This window comes from Neltuma alba, unplaced genomic scaffold, assembly GCF_004799145.2.
Source record: "Neltuma alba isolate B1F8T4 unplaced genomic scaffold, ASM479914v2 tig00011396_pilon, whole genome shotgun sequence".
Classification (NCBI taxonomy): domain Eukaryota; kingdom Viridiplantae; phylum Streptophyta; class Magnoliopsida; order Fabales; family Fabaceae; genus Neltuma; species Neltuma alba.
The window spans coordinates 283818-298624 of record NW_021636085.1 but is presented as its reverse complement, the minus strand read 5'-3'; the positions used below and the strand labels follow the sequence as shown (position 1 = coordinate 298624).

The window sequence follows — 14807 nt, the reverse complement described above, 5'->3', positions numbered from 1 at the left end:
TGTGAGACTTTTCTTTCTTCACTTCCTCAAACTCCTTTATGAATCCCATTGTGTCAGAAACACTCTTTTTCTTCTGTTCTTTCAGAGATAACAGTTCCATCTCACACTCTTGAATTTCTTTTTCCTTGCTATACAGTTTAGCCTGAAACTTTGAGATTGTCTTCTTCAACTCTGCTTCCTTTAGCCGAGCCTCAGCCAAATAACTCTCTTTATTGTGAATTTCAGACAGAAGAGCAATTGCTGCTTCCTTTCTCTTTGAACGTTCTTCAATGGCAAGCTTCTCTTTTTCTTCAAGCTTGTTGAATGTGTCAATAGTGGCATAGGCTTTCTTGGAGGAAGATAGAACAGTTTGGATTTCTTGTTGCAGAGAATGAATTGTAGCTTGAAGGCCATGAAAGGGAGCTCCATCTTCAAAACAATGAAGGACAAGATGTTAAGAGCATTCTCAAGCCGAAGTTTGCCTTCTTCAGAGCAAGCTATTTCACTTAGACTCATCTTCAATGAGGTTCCCAAGTCAGTGAGAGCTTTACTCAGCTCGTTATCATCTTCAAATGCTGCAATTTTGGATCCATAAGGCATGTCAACTTCCATTTCAGCACCTTCCTCCATTATTTGGAATAATCTCATTAGATCATCTTCTGCAAATTGACGACGGTTTCCCTGGTCAAACTTAATTTGATTCTTAATGGAGGTCCCTGTTTGATCCATGATTTTATCCTGTTGAAGTAAATCAAATGAAGCAACCATTATTGTAACCTATAGAATAGAATATAATAAAATAAAATGGCCCACAACACATTTATGTCTAAACAATAGAAGCACAGTTAATAATTGTTGACCTTCTTAATTAGGTGCATACTGAAAATAATAGTTCATACAAGTTAGTTTATTTATGTATTAAATTGTAATGGTGTGTTTTATTTATGTATTAATTAAACTGTAATGAAGTTAATGTATAGTGTCTCTAAAATACGGGACCATTTGCTTCATTAAAAAGGGAACTACCAGTTGATTATCAAATTGTTCTATTCTAGCATTAGTATATACCAGCTTTAAAGAATAAATTCCATCCCGAAATTGATGCAGTAACATGAAGGCTTACTTGTGCAGATTGATCAGTAATAGTAGAGCTGCCTGATTCCATTTCCACGTGAGGAGCTGAAGTTTTTTCTTGAGGCTTTTTTTGGAGAACATATTGAAGAGATCAAAGAGATTAGAGATTATAGAAAGGTTAATCTGAATGAAAATAAATAATGTATCAATAATGCAAATATATTGAAAACCAAGTATTTACCGGTGGAGGGTTCATTCCAGTAATAGAATTTTCTGGAATCATCATTGCCATTCTATTTGATGTTTCTTTGGAAGGGCATTCATTAGTAGGTTCTTCAACTCTTTGAGGAGCTTCATTGGAGCTTCTACTTTCTCCAAGTGCTTGTTGATCACACATTGGTTCCTTTTCACATAACTCCTAAGTAAAGGAATAATCAAGCAACAAGTGATATTTTTAAAGCAAAAAGCTAATGAAACAAACCTACCTTTATAAAAACTGCTGTGCCTAGATTTGAGATTGTTAGCTCAGAATGAGTTGATGAACTTACATTGTAAACCAAATTATCCTGAATGAACATGAAAATGTAAAAACTATCACAAGGTTATGTCGTTTAGGAGCTAACTCAACCCACATCAGGAAGGACTATATTCTTACTATTTATTTTATAAAGGAATAGCAGATGCTATTTGTGATGTATTACTTAATTTTGAATTCATGATTTAATATGCTTTTCTAGCTTCCTCTTATTTTGGTACCTTCTTGAATACTTCGTTTGTTTCTTAAATTTGTTTTAATTAGATTACCCATAGCGTCAACTTTGATAAATGTACAAGTACAAAAGCATTTGTTGAGGAAAGACTCTTACCCTATCAGACTTTGATGGTGGAATTGCTGCTGTATCTGAAGTAGGAATTTGTTCTTCAACAATTTCATCTGTTGATACCTTAGTATTCTGTATAGTTCATAAAATATGAATAAGTTGCTAAAGAAGTTCAATTAATCGAGAAGAAAGTCTTTTATTAATTGAGGAAAAAGCTCAATAAAAATACTACAAATTATTACTATTATAAGACATTTCCATTTCTACATTGCTGCATATATAACTGGGAAAAAAGACTGAGTGTGTGTATATATATAAAACGGTGAAAGTATTAATTGAGAATAACCCTACCACAACTGAGTTAGATGATAGAGTTGTAGAGAGCTTTTCTTCAACAATTTCATTTCCTGATACGTTGGCACTCTACATAGCCCATAAATTATGAATATGTCAGTTTCTAAAATGGTTAAAATAATTAAGAAGCATACAATATATATACATTAATAAAAAGAGAAATTGTTTGTTGGTCTGGGTCACTATTGTCATAGAAAAGCATAATGTACATACCTCTATAAAATTTGACGAATTTGCGGTGCCTTTTTTAGCAATCTCCTTTGATAACTCATTACTCTAAACATTAAAAAAAATGGTATAATAAAAAGAAGGTAAACTGAGCTTTGATGTTATTAATAACTGTAATATATTAAATCTAAACACACAACATAAAAAAAATATCTTGATTTATTTGGAATAAATGGATAAGACAATGAGGTAAGAGAGAATTCATTAGTTAGTTTCTTAAGTATGCTTAGTCATAGGGAAGTATAAACACGTACATTTTCAAAATTTGGAGAACCACTGCTCTGTTGGGGCATTGCTGAGTCATTTCCAACATATTGTGGTTCCTCTTCTTCAATCTGAACAATAATAGAATATATATATATATATATATATATATATTAACATAAAAATAGTAATCTTCGCCCACAAAATAAGAAAAGTGGGGGAAGTATTGAATTTCTACCAAAATTAATAGAAGTCTGGCACTAACCTCGCAAGCCCATTCCTGAATAATACCGTATGTGTAGTTGAAGGTCTTTTCTTGTGGAAAAGAATAATCGAGATAATCAAATACTGCACAACCAAAACCACAATTTCGTTATCATTACTATGAGAAGAAATCATATGTAGCAGTTAATGATTTCGATTAACTACGTATATGTGAATACTTACTCTCAGAGGAGCTGACATTAGGTGAAGGGATATTGTTACAATCTTGCACAATACGGATTTTCACAGTGTGGAAATCAATTCCATGATAGATAGTGTGAAGACTTGGTAGTTTTACCAGTCTTATTGCAAGTAAATTTGGAAGCACATCCTTGATGACCAACTCTTGCGGCGCGCCCTGCTTCCATTCAAATACTTGAGCAAGCTCAGGAGCATCTTCTATCTCCAACGTCAAGAGACATGGAAGTTTAGCACATGTAGAGACAGAGAATAAGCATTTCAACTTCTTGCAGTGCTTTACTCGAATATGGCATAGCTTTGGGAAACATGGTTGATGCAGATCCAAAGGATTTTGTTGATTCTCTTCATCATCCTCAATTATGCTCACCAACTCTTCACAGTCTGATATGAATAGCCTTCTCAATTCTGGTATGCTTCTCGTGGTACAAGCAGACAGTATGAACTTCAACTGTTTGCATTTTTCAAATTCTAGAACAGAAAGGTTTTGAAAGCTCAAAGAGATTTTAGGTCCCACATATATATCCCTTAAATCAGCCAACTCTTGCAAGTTCGAAAGTGCCTTACCTTTCTCCTTGAAAGATAATGCCTGTAAGCATACAATTGAGATATGTTAGTCTTAAAGAGTCTCTTTAGGTGATTGATTATAAGCTAGCAAACGGCAGAGAGGTTTACCTTTCTGCTTGAGAGATCTTCTTGTCTTTTGTGTCCACCAACCAAGAAATCTATAAAAGTTTGAGGAAGCTGTAGACATCCTTCAATACTAATATATTCTAGATTTAATACCTCCACGTAATAATTTTCTGTGGAAATACTAACCATATTTGGTAAATCTACAAGGTATATTGTTTTCAAGGCTGGGAGATTAAGTTTACTCTGAACATTATGATTCTGATCAGCATGACATTCTCGAAATACATATTTCATCTTTTCTGCCTTCCCGATGCTCACATATCCCAACTCCTTAAAGTCTTTTGAATAAAAAGCTGGGAATAAAAATTCCAAATTGTTACAGCTCCAAATATAGACTTGTTGTAAGTTAGGAAAGATAGAGTGCACATTCATATGACCTTGACCATTAGGCCCCTCGTCTGTTATAATATGTTCCAGTGCATCACACTCCTTGACATACAATGTTTCCAAGAACTTCAGTGATGAGGCAATGGATATGGTAAAGAGTGATGTTAACTTGGAAAATCCAGTTATCTCAATCCCTCTCAAATTGGATTGAGATAATGGTAGTGGAAAATATCCATAAGCTGTACTTGGCACGTGCTTCGATTTGGATGCCTTGGTTAAATACAAACATGTTAATTCATTTTTTCCTTTTTCCTGGTAAATACATATGAATTCTTCTTCAATAAACTAATAAAGAACATTTTAGTATGTTGTTATATTTAAAAAAAATAGAAAATACTTTTTCTGGTTCTTTACAGAACTTGTGAAACCAAGAAGAATTCAAGAGAAATTTTATTCAGCTTTTCTAACAACTTATAATATATAAATATTTTGAATTTCTCCCCTAATTTTTCTCATATTGTAAACAAAAGAAATGCTCGCTTTTGATATAAATTGAGCTCAAACTGAAATTTCTATCTTTTGCTTTTCTATTATTTTCTATTTAAACAAGGAAAAATTGCAAATAATGGCCATAGAAAATATAAAATTGCAATTTGGATTCTTCAAATCCTAAAATTGTTGTCAAGAACTGACTCTTAAATATAAATTAGCAAATATTGTATAAAAAACCAAATTGCCCTCCTATTACTTGGAATACTTAAATTGTTACTTGAAATACTTAACTTGTAATTTCTAAAATTGTACTTATTTTTTCGTAGTACAAATTTATTATTTGAAATACTTCACTTGTAATTTTAAATGCTATGCTTGTTATTCCCAATAGTTCACTTGTTATTTTCAATAGGAAGGCAACTTGGTCTTATACTCAATATTTCATAATTCAAATTTAAGATGAGGTCCCTAGCAATAACTTTTTGAATTCAAAAATCCAAATTGCAATTTTATATTTTTCAAAATCTTTATTTGTGATTTTTTCTTTAAACAATTACCTAGAAGCCAAAATTATATATTTTAATCTATACGACATCAACTTTTATAATAAAAATTATAAAGAATGTAAATTTCAACATTCTAAATACTTCTGTAAATGAAAAAGTAAAATAACAAGGAAAAATTGAACAATATAAATGTTTTAAAGTGGAAGTCAGAGGTGAAAAAGTAACCTACTACTAACATAAGGCATATTTTTGAACAAGCCATCAAAATCAATAATATATGTGTCTATACACACACAAAAAGCTACCACAAGTAGAAATCTTCACACAAAAGAATAAATTTTCTCTACTTAAATATTCACAAACTAAAAAAAAATAGTAGGAAAGAGGTTTACCTTTTCCTTTGAGAGGTGATCTCTTTTTTGCACATCAATGGATAAATCTATAACATTATTTATGGGAAGTTGTGGGCAGTTTTTCAAACTTATATCTTGTAGAGATAATGCCTTCACAGAATACTTTTTGGTGCAAATACTCACCATATTTGGCACATCATGAAGGCTTAGTCTTTTGAGATCTAGGAGATTAAGTTCAATATGAACATTATGCCTTTGATTGGAATGACATTTTCCAAACACATATTTCAACTTTTCAGCATTGAAGACTTCAACTTGCTTTAAGTTGGAAAAGATACAACAATCATTCATATGACTGTAAGCATGCCCCTCATCTGTGACTATGTGCTCCAGTTCACCACATTTACTGATTGTTAATTCTTCTAACAATTTCAATGATGAGGCAATCGACAGGGTAAGAAGTGACTTCAACTCAGAAAATCCCTCTACACTCATCTTTCTTAAATTCTTGTATGGACATAATGAAGGTGTAAAAAGTCCACTAGCTTTACCGAGATGTTTCTCCTTTAATGCCTATGTTACATTAAAATATTTGTCAATATGTTATTACATTACAAAATCACAATCATAGTAACCAAAAAAAGTGAGACAAAGTACCTGAGTAAGGTTCAATTGATTGGCCCTGGAAAAAGATAGTTCATTGATGCTAAAGGCACTTGCTTTTGAAGATAAACGACACAGAGGGCCCCATGATTTCTGCACTTGAGAAGACTGTGGGAGATAATATTCTGGATATATGTTGATGAATTTGGGTACGTTTGCAATTTCTATTTCTTGTAGTGAGGGGAGTATGGTTTCCTTTTCCATTTGACGCATACCTCCCTCCTCTAAACATTGCCGAAATATGAATTCTAGCTTATTACAACCACGGATTTTCACACTTTCTAGCTCTTTGCAAGGAAAAATTGGCAATATAAATTCCAATTCATGACATTCTTCAATGTTCAGAGACCTCAATTTCGGGAACATTGAGTGATGGGTCTTTTGATTACAATCATGATGATCGTCCACTTTTTGCTCTGCAGATCTCTTATCATCACTTATTAGGCATTTCATCTTTGAGCATCCACTTATGTCCAAATTTTCTAGTTGCTTTAGACTTTGAGCTGTGGATAGACAGAAAAGATATGTCATCGAACAACCATTTAACTCTATAGACTTCAAACTACTTAGCTCTAGCTTGCCCTTCAATAGTGTGCCGTCTATTTCAGCACAACCACTTATGTATAGCTTCTCTAGTTGCTTGAGAAAGTCATTAGGAAAATCACCATGACATAATTCCCTCACACACATGTTAGAAAGTCGTAGCTCAACTAAGTTTGAGAAGATGGTTGCATGAGATTGAATTCCACTTGTATTGATGAGGCATTGTATTGCAGGCCAAGATTTCAAAGAAAGCCTAATTAAGCCATTCATGCCTTCATCTTCTTGAGGATCAACTATGTCAGGAATAAGGTTTGTCCATCTTGTATCATTACATTCTGTTAACTCAAGAATCTCTGCTCTTGCTGCCAGGGATTTGATTGTGCTTTCAGACAAGATCCCTTTTAACTTGGTTGAATTGAAATATCTTTTTGTTGAAGCATCCAATTGAAAAGAACGCTGGTAAGAGTAGTTGCCTTCTACATGATATATTCTAAATTCTTGATCAAGATCTATAATTTTAGAAGGCTTTGGATTAATTTTAAGAGTGTCATGATTTGAAATATAATACAATACTTCAAGTTTCGAGCATCTCCCAATCACTTCAAACGGGTTATTCTTTTCGATTGAACAATCTACCAAGCCTAGCAACCTCAGTTTCTCCTGTTGGCTAACTTCATTTGGCAATTCACTAATTGAACAATTTGTCAATTCAAGAGTTTGGAGTTTTTTGAGGTTTTGCAAAATAGATATATCACCCAACTCCCAATTTGTTAGGGACAGTGTTTGGATATTTTCAAGTGAATGAATTGATTTTGGTAGTGACAAGGCCAATGTTCTCCGAAACTTAACCTTAGAACACAAAAGCAAAACTCTAAGTCCCTTCATACCTCCAAAGAATGCCTCAGGAACTCCCAAAGAATGACTTGCATTATTTACCCATACTAAAAGAACCTCAAGATTAATGCCCTCAAAAGAGTTGGAAAAGTCATCTATCATCCAGGATGAATATTTTACATTCTCCTTCAATTTACTTTTAGAATCCATGATTACTTGAATCTTTTCATCTCCTATTTGATGGGCTATATCACGAATCACATCATGCATCTTTACAAATCCTTCTCTAGTAGTGAGCAATAAAGCAGAACGTACGAGTGTGGTTTTGATTGAAAGAACTTCACTTCTTGCTCTATATAGCTGCCAACATTTTCACTAAGCCCTGAACCTATAGCAATTCTGCTTAAAACCTCTACTGGTATTTCATAAGCTCTTGGGAATATAGAACATAGCAGGATGAGATCTTGCGCTCCTCTATCTAGACACTTGAAGCTTATTTTCAGAGAATTGTAAAACTTTTTCACTTCTTCATCATGTTCCCATGCCTTAAGGATGAATCTTTTTCTATTACTGCAAAAGCATCCTCCCATTCATTTGGATCCCAATTTCTAAAGGTTCGTGCAACTGCTACAATTACAACTGGTAAGTTTCCACACTCAATCACAACTTTTGATGCTAGCAACTTCAATTTATTAGGACAATCCTTCCCATTTTCAGTGGCATGATGTAGGAAAAGATTCACTGCGTCTTCCTCAGGTAAGAGCCCTAGTTTAACAGTCTTTTGGCAGCTCATTCTTCTACAAATTGTCTCATAACGTGTGGTTAGCAAGACACAACACCGGCCCTGGCTATGGATGCCATGGTGAATCCCCATGTTCTCAAGTTTGAGCTCTTCCCAGACATCATCAAGTATTATGAGTACACTTCCAGCATTAGTGATTCTGATCCATATTTGTTCTGCGTGTGTTAAATCCTTGCCATCCTCCAACTTCAACTCCAATTTTTTTGCAATTTCATCTTGAATCTTCTTTTCGTCAACAGGATTAGGCACTTCAATGAAGACAACTTTATCAAATGCCTTTGAATTTTCAAGTTCCTTACCAATTGCTTTTGTCATTGTGGTTTTCCCTGATCCTCCCATTGCTTGCAATCCAATCCTATGTATATTGTCATTTTTCAGCTCCTCCCTAAGTTGTTCATAAACTAAGTTTCTACTCTTAAAATGCATAAACTCTTGTGAATAGAACTCCATGCCTGGAGGTCCAGCTGCACGTGCAACTTGTGAGAAGTTCTCAGCTTTCTCCATTATTGTTGGAATCTCTTGCATGATGCGCTCTAATTTCTTCGCCAGTGAATATTGCGAAAACCAATCATTACAGAAACCAAACCATTTCTTTGGTCTTGTTTCTTGCTGAATGAAGTTGTTGGCTTTTCGAACCCAATGCTTAACTAAAGGGTCAATTTGAGTTTCATTCCTTCTTTTGGCTTCTTTTATCTTCATGTCCACACTCTCCACTGCAGCTGACAATTCTCCTTTTTTCTCTTCAAATTCAGCTGCATAACTCTTGTAACAACACAAATATGGAAGTTCCTTTGTTACTTTGTCTACCAATATATCAGTACATTTTGTTGCAGCAGCACTACTGGCAGCAATCTCCGCCATCTATCATACATAATGAGATTACAATTACAAAAACAACAAGGTCATATCGTGATACCTCAGGCACAACTATACTATGATCCAATATTTAGCATAAAAAACAAATTATAGTAATCAAAATCTTAGTACTTGTATAGTGCACAAAATTTCGTAACCTCTATGTTTTAGATGAAACAATCCAATATAAATATGACAGGGAAGTTAGTTTGACAATCCATTGCACTCACAAAATGTTATGAGCCTCAAGCCTTAGAAGAAAAGTTCGATTTATAAATCTAAAGAGCTCTCTCTTCTAACAAGTTATTGTAGTCTTTTAGAATGTGCTCCATAACATTGCTAGGTTGATACGAAAAAATCTGAAGTCACTATAAATTAGAAAGAAAAAAGTGGTGAGAATTAAAAATATGTAAATATATGTATTTGTTTCTTTTGTCAGTTTATGTAGTAGGTTTAAATGGAAATATCTAATAACATGAACATTTTTTACCTTAATAAATAAATTTATTATGTTAGCATAATATCAGAACTTATTTCTAGAGACCACAAATCAAAAATTGGAAAACTCAATAACCATAAATCTTATTGGTTTCTCCAAAAGCCACACCCACACCAATAGAATGCCGTTGCAAATAATTTGATTTCCGCATATGACTCTCAATTTTACAGTAAAATACTTCAACCTTTAATCTATTACATTTTGTCTTGCTCACATGATTTTCCATCATCTATTGTGATAACATACACTTAAATTTCAAAAGATACTTTTTAATTAAATTTATATTAAAGTACTTTTGTTTACTAGTTTACATCATGATACTAAATTTTTAATTTTGGCTAAAATATTTTTAAAGAATTTAAAAGTTTTCCCTTTTCCTTGATTTTTTATTTACTTTTGTAAATAGATATATTTATAATGTTTTTATCATGTTAGAAAAGAAGTTTAAATAATTTAGTCAACGATTAATATCATCTTTAGTTGTAAAAATTTGATCTTGTTTTAGTTTTAATTTGGTCCTTAAAATTTGAAACAAGTGCTTTTGATTTTTAAAATTTAACTTTATTTTGATCTGTTTACAGATTTTTTGTTTATGGAACAGTTTTTTTTTTGGTTCATGAAAGTATGAAATTTTAGAAACTAAAATTAAAATAAGATCAAATTTTAAAAACTAGAGATGATATTTACCCTTTACTTAATGTATACATGAAAAAACTTGATTGAAAATTTGATTAATTTTTGAAAAAAAATATATAACTGACTGAGTATGTTTATACGTGTTTGTAACTAAAGCTTTGTTAAAAATTTTATATTTTAAATTTAAATTGTTTATATAATCTCCCAATCTTGCATCATTTATAATTATAATATATGATGAAAAAATATGTGTTTGAAATATTTGTTAGCCATTAATTTGAAAAAAAAACTCAATAAATAAGTTCCAATACATGTGATGAAAGATTAAAATTACAAAAGTTTATAATATAATCAAAATTAACTTTACAACATATTAGAAAGCTTGAAAATATATGTATTAAAGTTATTTTTGTTGTATAAAAAATATTTATTTGAAAAATATAATATAAATATTTAAATAATTTTTATGTTAAGCAGGTGTATTTTTGTCAAAACAAAATTTTAAGAGTCAAACTTTAAGAGAACTAACATTTAGATGAACGAAAATGGCATATCAATTATATAAGAAAGATTTGTATAACATATGATTTAATTTCAAAGAATGTTCGCACAATTTTAAAATAAATGAATGGTTTTTATAATTTAAGTCAAATAATTGTATCTCCCGTACTCTCATGATCACAATGACGTGAAGGATGAGAGGGAGGGACGGGATGAACCATAGTTTAGTCACAAAATTAATGATAGAATATTTTGATGACAAGCATTTTAGTAATGACATTGAGAAATAAAAATTTATAATTTTGAGCATTTCCATTACCAAATACTTTATACTATCTCGGTTCTTAATATAAGACCCTATTTAACTTTTATTTTGGTCCTAAATATAAGACCCCAATCCACTTTGTCTCTCATATTTACTCAATTTTTTTCAAGATAATCCTTCTAATAATTATAGATCTAGTTAATATACTTGATTAGCAAGGATATTTTAGGAAAGACAACACCTATTTAGGATAAATAACTAACTCAACTTACTTCCTTAATCTTCTCAAATTAGTCAACTGGCTCTTATAATTAGGACCGGAGGTAATAATAGAATTATTGATGGATTATTGATAGATTGTTTGACAGAATAATTATGTTGTTAATTCTAATCATGAAATTAGTAACAGAATAATAAAATTGGGTCGCTAAATTATATTGTTAATTTATTGTTTTTTTAGTGATATTAAAGACGTTGATTTGGAAGCTCGTAATATTAATATTATGAAATTCTATGCTTGCTTCTTGACTCTTGTCCGAGTATTTCAAACTCTATGATAGGAAGGACCTTCTGCTTGCTTCTTGGTTTGCCCCTAATAAAAAAGCAACATTATCCAAATGTCAGAGAAAAATTAAGGGAATGATAACCTAAATTGTAAAGACATAAAAATTTAGATAAGAATAAGAAAAATTTGAGAAAAATTTCCCTATTGAAAATCTTATTAGTGAGGAGGACCTGAATCAAAATATCAGTATTACTGTTATATGTGTTGCAAAGTCTTGATATTTTCTGTGTACAAAAATCTACCAAGTCCTTATCACTAGTAAAATTTTAATGGTGTTAACTCTTTTTAAACGGTTTTAAACAGTAGGGATTAATAAAGCTAACTGTGTAAACTTAAAGGACTTAATAAAAAATTTAAAAAAATGCAGGGACTTGATTCAAAATTCAAGTAAACTATAAGAACTGGGAAACTAATTTTTCCCATATTATAAATCACGTTTTAACCGTCCAAAAATTACTTTGAGAAACTCAAAGAAACAAGCTCTTTAATTATTCAATTCAAATCTCAATGATTAAAAGAAATAAGCTGGCTTGTTGACAAATTTTTTTAATTGTGATTTTTACTGCTTTTTTTTTTTTTGGTCTGACAGCCTTGCTTAAACCATTGATGATAAAAACATAAAACCATACAAGTTATTGATTGGCTAAAATGTACATTTGGTTCTTTAATTTTGTATATGATTTTAATTTAATTCCTTAACTTTAAAAAGTATACTTTTAGTTCTTTAACCTTAAAATTTTTTAAGAAAATGATGACATTAAGATATTAAATGTTAATAAAGCATTCTCAAATACTAACATATTAAGTTTAATTTTCAAAAAATCCATGATTGTTACAAAAAAATCATCATTAAAGTCTAATGATTTTAGGGTTAAGGACCAAATATATACATTTTAAAGTTAAAGGACCAAATTAAAACCTTGTATAAAGTTAAAGAACCAAATGTATACTTTAACCTTATTAATTTATACGTTCCTATAGTGAGATAAATATAAAAAGTATAAAGAGCCGTATTGTTCACAAATAGTAGAAGATGCAGTTAATTGTATAATATATATAAATACGCGTAACCCGCTTTAGTTTATAATTTAACAAAGCTATTGCAGAAGTTTCTGAGCATAAGTGAAATCTACGACCAAAGCTATGCATATATTAACCTGTAAATAGGAATTATTCAAGTATGACTCACATGACCGATCAAGATCTAAGAAATAAAAGCAAGTTAAAACATAAAAAAGAAGTTGAAGAGAGCATATGTGTAAAAGAGAATTCATAAGTATCATGGAGTTTAAATCCTTACCTCTTAGAGATTTCTATGCTGCAATGCTTCTGACATAAAAGCCTCTTCTTCTTCTTTCTCTGTTTTTTTTTTTGGTGGTTTGAGAAAAGGAAATACAAGAGAAGATTTCAACACAATTTTTTTTTTCTCTCTAAGTAAGAACTAGCTAAACAACAATAATAACAATAGACAAAGATAAGAATAAGAAAATAACTCAAATGCCAGAAAATAAAGCTTGGAGAAAAAACAGGTTCTTTCAATCGACAAACTTTGAAACAAAACCCAAAGCCTTTAGATTTCTTTTTCTTGCTTTGTTTTCTCTAAATGAGAAGGAGAAAAGCAACTCAAAACAGAAAAGCAAGAGCTTCAAAAGATTTTTATGATTAGAAAGAGAAATGAGAGCGAGAACAGAGGAAGAGCACAAAAATTACAGAAAGAAGAAGCAAAAAGTACAATAAGAGAAAGAATAGCCAGTGGGTCCCATAAATTTTTATATTTAACAATCTTTCGCCATCAATTAATTTCTCTCTCTTTCCCTTCCAGCAATGCCCCTCTTTCTCTTCCATTAAAAGCACAGTTCCCTTTCTTTTAGTTTGAAAGCTCTACAGTTAAAAAGTAAGTGGATCTGCTTAGTTTATCATAATTTTAAAAATTTTATTCCTATCAATTTTATTATTAGCAAACCCATGCATTACAATTTTACTAGAGAAATAGATCTAATGAATAAAAGTATAGACTTAAATTTTGTCCTCTAAAATATATCTAACATCATAAAATATATTTTTCAGTACATTTAATATATTAAAATATTTTTTTACAATTGTACACTTAGCATAATATAGAAGTTGTTATGAAAAATTAGCGCAATCCAAAGCAATAGAGAATTTGAATTTAACGCAATTTAAAATATTTTTTAGCACTTTAAAATATTTTTTAATGTAATTTAAAATACTTGATATACTAGAAAATAATTTAGAATGCTGGATACATTTAATAAAATATTTTAAGGTGCTAAATATACTTTAACTCATATGATAATATAAAGGTTAAAACATGGTTTTAATTTAGTTTTTTGACTTTAAAAAAATACTTTTAGTCCATTTATCCTAAAATTATTAACAAAAAATAATAATAATGAGAACTTGAATGTTAATAAAATATTATTAAAAACTAACATATTAAGTTTAATTTTCAAAATAATTATAATTGTTATAGAAAATCATCATTTAAGACTAGCAATTTTAAAGTTAAAGACTAAAAATATACTTTTTAAAATTAAGACTAAAAATTTATATAAAAATAAAAGACTAAATATATACTTTAACCTAATATAAAAGTTAGTATATAAAATTATTGATCCACGCATATTTTAAAATTTTGATAGATATAATTAAAATAATAAACATGGAATTGGGATGAATTTAGTTACAGTATATATCATACATATATTATTTATTTCAATTGATATAGCTAATAAAGGTAAACAAATTTCATACACTTAATACTACCTCTTATCCTTAATACAAGAACTAGTTGAATAATTTGAGTAGATTAATAAAATTTGTTGAATTAATTATTTGTAATAAATAGGTATTGTTTTTTCTAAAATACCCTTACTAATTAAGTGTATTAGCTTTAACATTTGATAAAGCAACTATTATAAGGACTATCTTAAAAAAATAGATAAATATAAAAGATAAAATAAATTAAGATTTTATATTTAAAAGCAAATTGAAAGTCAAACTAGCTTAGAAGTAATAACATATTAAGAACACCCCAAGTCTTTAGTGTCCCAAAACCAACTGTAGATATGATGAAAAAACTGTAGAGCTTTGTTTAAAAAAAAAAAAAATCTGTAGAGCTGCTAAGTTG

At 30.4% G+C, this 14807-nt stretch overlaps 1 protein-coding gene across 1 annotated transcript; it reads right to left on the bottom strand.

Annotated features, from left to right (window-relative positions):
- Positions 1 to 3081: 3081 nt before the first annotated feature.
- Positions 3082 to 7803, bottom strand: LOC114712728 (uncharacterized). The gene is made up of 6 exons (XM_028897275.1): positions 6151 to 7803; positions 5533 to 6066; positions 4193 to 4454; positions 3942 to 4108; positions 3798 to 3866; positions 3082 to 3711 (listed from the first exon to the last, which is right to left on the bottom strand). Exons 1-6 carry the CDS (start codon positions 7801 to 7803, stop codon positions 3082 to 3084), a joined length of 3315 nt encoding a protein of 1104 aa, XP_028753108.1.
- Between the last annotated feature and the right edge of the window lie 7004 nt (positions 7804 to 14807).

Coding starts and splice junctions, on each gene's coding strand:
- LOC114712728 (XM_028897275.1), bottom strand. CDS start 7,803: ATGCATGATGTGATTCGTGATATAGCCCATCAAATAGGAGATGAAAAG. Junction 4,455..5,532: donor ATCACCTCTCAAAGGAAAAG/GTAAACCTCTTT, acceptor TGTATTTACCAG/GAAAAAGGAAAAAATGAATT. Junction 4,109..4,192: donor CGAGGGGCCTAATGGTCAAG/GTCATATGAATG, acceptor TTTTATTCCCAG/CTTTTTATTCAAAAGACTTT.